This window comes from Octopus bimaculoides, chromosome 12 (assembly GCF_001194135.2).
Source record: "Octopus bimaculoides isolate UCB-OBI-ISO-001 chromosome 12, ASM119413v2, whole genome shotgun sequence".
In the NCBI taxonomy this organism is placed as follows: Eukaryota; Metazoa; Mollusca; class Cephalopoda; order Octopoda; family Octopodidae; genus Octopus; species Octopus bimaculoides.
In genome coordinates, this window is record NC_068992.1 from 17,594,873 (window position 1) to 17,597,985 (window position 3,113).

At 38.3% G+C, this 3,113-nt stretch overlaps 1 protein-coding gene across 1 annotated transcript in view; it reads left to right on the forward strand.

Moving 5' to 3' along the window:
• The window catches only part of LOC106870824 (unconventional myosin-Ie), a 55,371-nt gene that overhangs the window by 23,672 nt on the left and 28,586 nt on the right, over nucleotides 1-3,113 (forward strand). The window contains exons 9-10 of the mRNA XM_052972018.1: nucleotides 763-1,011; nucleotides 2,539-2,613. Of these exons, the coding sequence (XP_052827978.1) occupies nucleotides 763-1,011; nucleotides 2,539-2,613 (324 nt within the window). The remainder of the gene's footprint in view (nucleotides 1-762; nucleotides 1,012-2,538; nucleotides 2,614-3,113) is intronic.

A 3,113-nucleotide genomic window follows, 5' to 3' on the forward strand; every position in this document is an offset into this window, starting at 1 on the left:
CGCAGTCAAATGACTGAAACAAGTAAAAGAGTATATATATATATCTCATCATCATCATCATCATCGTTTAACGTCCGCTTTCCATGCTAGCATGGATTGGACGATTTGACTGAGGACTGGTGAAACCAGATGGCAACACCAGGCTCCAATCTGATTTGGCAGAGTTTCTACAGCTGGATGCCCTTCCTAACGCCAACCACTCCGAGAGTGTAGTGGGTGCTTGCAACCAGCATTAACAGGCTTCGGGGCGCAAGGCAAAGGAGAAAAGCGGCGGCAAATATACCGCTTGCACTGACCTATAATCCTCAAACTTGCAACATCTATGGCCTTCTTTGTAAATCGTTGACAGGACTTAAATGTCACATTCGATGTAAGCATTATGACTGTCAAAGAGAGAATACATTGTCGGAGCCTCATAAGCCGAAACCAACGAGAGTCCATCATATATATATATATATATATATATGATCATATATATACTGATCATACGCGTTTTGCTCCATTTATTACTATTCTTCATATCTACTCAAAGTACATCACTTTAACATGGAATTTCTACCCATTAACCGGGTATGATATCCCAGTTTTTGTATGATTTTTACATTATCGAAGTTTTTTTCAACCAAGATAATCCTGGGATCGATTTGATTCGACTAAAGGCGGTGCTCCAGCATGGCCGCAGTCAAATGACTGAAACAAGTAAAAGAAAAAAAAATACGTATGTATATGTATATACGGATATATATATGTGTGTGTGTGTTTATTGGTATTTATAATCCTCTAATATTGTTTTATGTCATAAATTATATTCTCAACAAATATTCCAAAATTTTTTTGCAGGAAGAATACATGGCCGAAAATATAAAATGGACGCCAATTGATTATTTCAACAACAAAATAGTGTGTGACCTAATTGAACAAAAGAAACCCCCTGGAATTATGAGCATGTTAGATGATGTTTGTGCAACCATGCATGCCGTTAGTGAAGGAGCTGATAAAAATTTACTACAGGTCAGATATCAGGATGAATTTGTACATTATCTTCTTATTGTTTTCTTCTTCTTACCTGCATACCAGTGGCAGTTTGTGTATAGGCACTGCGGAACTGCAACATCTGCTATTTCCACTAAGTATTATCGATAACATTCAATATAATGAGTCCTTTTTTCTTTAAAGCTATGTTTGTTGAGCAGAACAACCTCACTATCAACAGGCCAGTAGATTTTGCCCTCCATAGATTTTGCCCACCGTAGATTTTACCCTCCTTAGATTTTGCCCTCTGTAGATTTTGCTCTCCTTAGATTTTGCCCTCAGTAAATTTTTTTCCCCAGCAGATTTCTCCAACAATAGATTTCCTTCAGTAGATTTTGCCCTCAATAGCTTTTTATCCTCAGTAGATTTTGCCCTTAGCAGATTTTGCCCTTGGCAGATTTTGCCCTTAGCAGATTTTGCCCTTGGCAGATTTTGCCCTTGGCAGATTTTGCCTGTAATAGATTTCTCCCACAGTGGATTTTGTCCTCAACAGGTTTTCTGAAGCAGCACCCCCCACTAATTTTATTTATGAGCCGCCACTGCTACCTACTTCCCTACTTACCTACTTACCTACCTACCTATCTACCAACCTACCTGCCTAATAACTACCTACCTACCTACCTACTCACCTACCTACCTCCTACCTACCTACCTACCTCAGCAGATTTTGTCCTCAATAGCTTTTTACCCTCAGTAGATTTTGCCCTTGGCAGATTTTGCCCTTGGCAGATTTTGCCCTTGGCAGATTTTGCCCTTGGCAGATTTTGCCTTTGGCAGATTTTGCCCGCAATAGATTTCTCTCACAGTGGATTTTGTCCTCAATAGATTTTGCCCTCAACAGATTTTGCCCTCAACAGATTTTGCCCTCAACAGATTTTGCCCTCAGTAGATTTTTCCTTCGGTAGATTTTGCCCTCAGTAGATTTTGCCCTCATTAGATTTTTTCCCTCAGTAGATTTTTCCTTCAGTAGATTTTGCCCTTATTTTTTCACTGTGTTCCTTGTCTAAAATAAGCAAAAATAATAACAACAATACTGTGATAAGATTTCTACCTTCATACTATTTACTACATTACTTGTTCTTGTAGCAGCATTCATTTGGGGTGGATTGAGGTGGCTCTGACCAATGAGTTCACCACATCCCTCACGAGTGCCAACTACACCTGATGGTTGGTTGCAGTCAACGCTGTAATGGCTATGCCATAGACATACTCATCATTCACTGTTGAGGTGTAGAGTTCATATTCAGAGTGTCAATGGAAATGCAAGTTCACATGTGGTCCCCTTCACATGCTTACACACTTTGGGATCGTGTGATCCATACCAGCTCCTCTTGCCGTTGATTGTCGATTGTTGTAGAGGATTTGCTGATCAAGTCATTATACTCAATGCAATGATGACAATCCCTTTCCAAACTTTAGTTTTTTTTTATTATTATTTAATAGAGATCAATCTATATATTGATTGCTAATTTCTTAATGATTGCTATTATTTATTCATTTCATTAGAAACTCCAAGGCTTAGATTCAGAATACTACATTGGGAATGACCAAGGCTTCATTTTGTTCCATTATGCTGGAAAAGTAAGTTATAGATTTTGTTTGGTCTTTGATAATTCTTTTTTTTTATGTTGATTTGTTCATCTTAATTTTGTCTGCTTTACATTCAGTTTCGGCCTCAGATTGACCAATGCATTGTGAGTAAATTTAATAAATGAAAATTGTGTGGAAGCCTGTGATATATATATGTATGTCTATGTGTGTGTCTTTGTATTTGTGTCTGTCACCCATCGCACTGCTTGACAACTGGTGTTGGTTTGGTTATGCTCCTGTAACTTAGTGGCTCAGTTTAGGAAACTGACAGAATAAGGTGCAGGAGTGACTGTGTGGTAACAAGCTAGCTTCCCAACCACATGATTCTGAGTTCAATCCCACTGCATGGTACCTTTGGCAAGTGTTTTCTTCTGTAGCCTTGGGCCGACCAAAGCCTTGTGAGTGGATTTGGTAGACAAACTGAAAGAAGCCCATCAAATATATGTATATATGTATATATATATATATATATATATATTGTTGTATTTTGG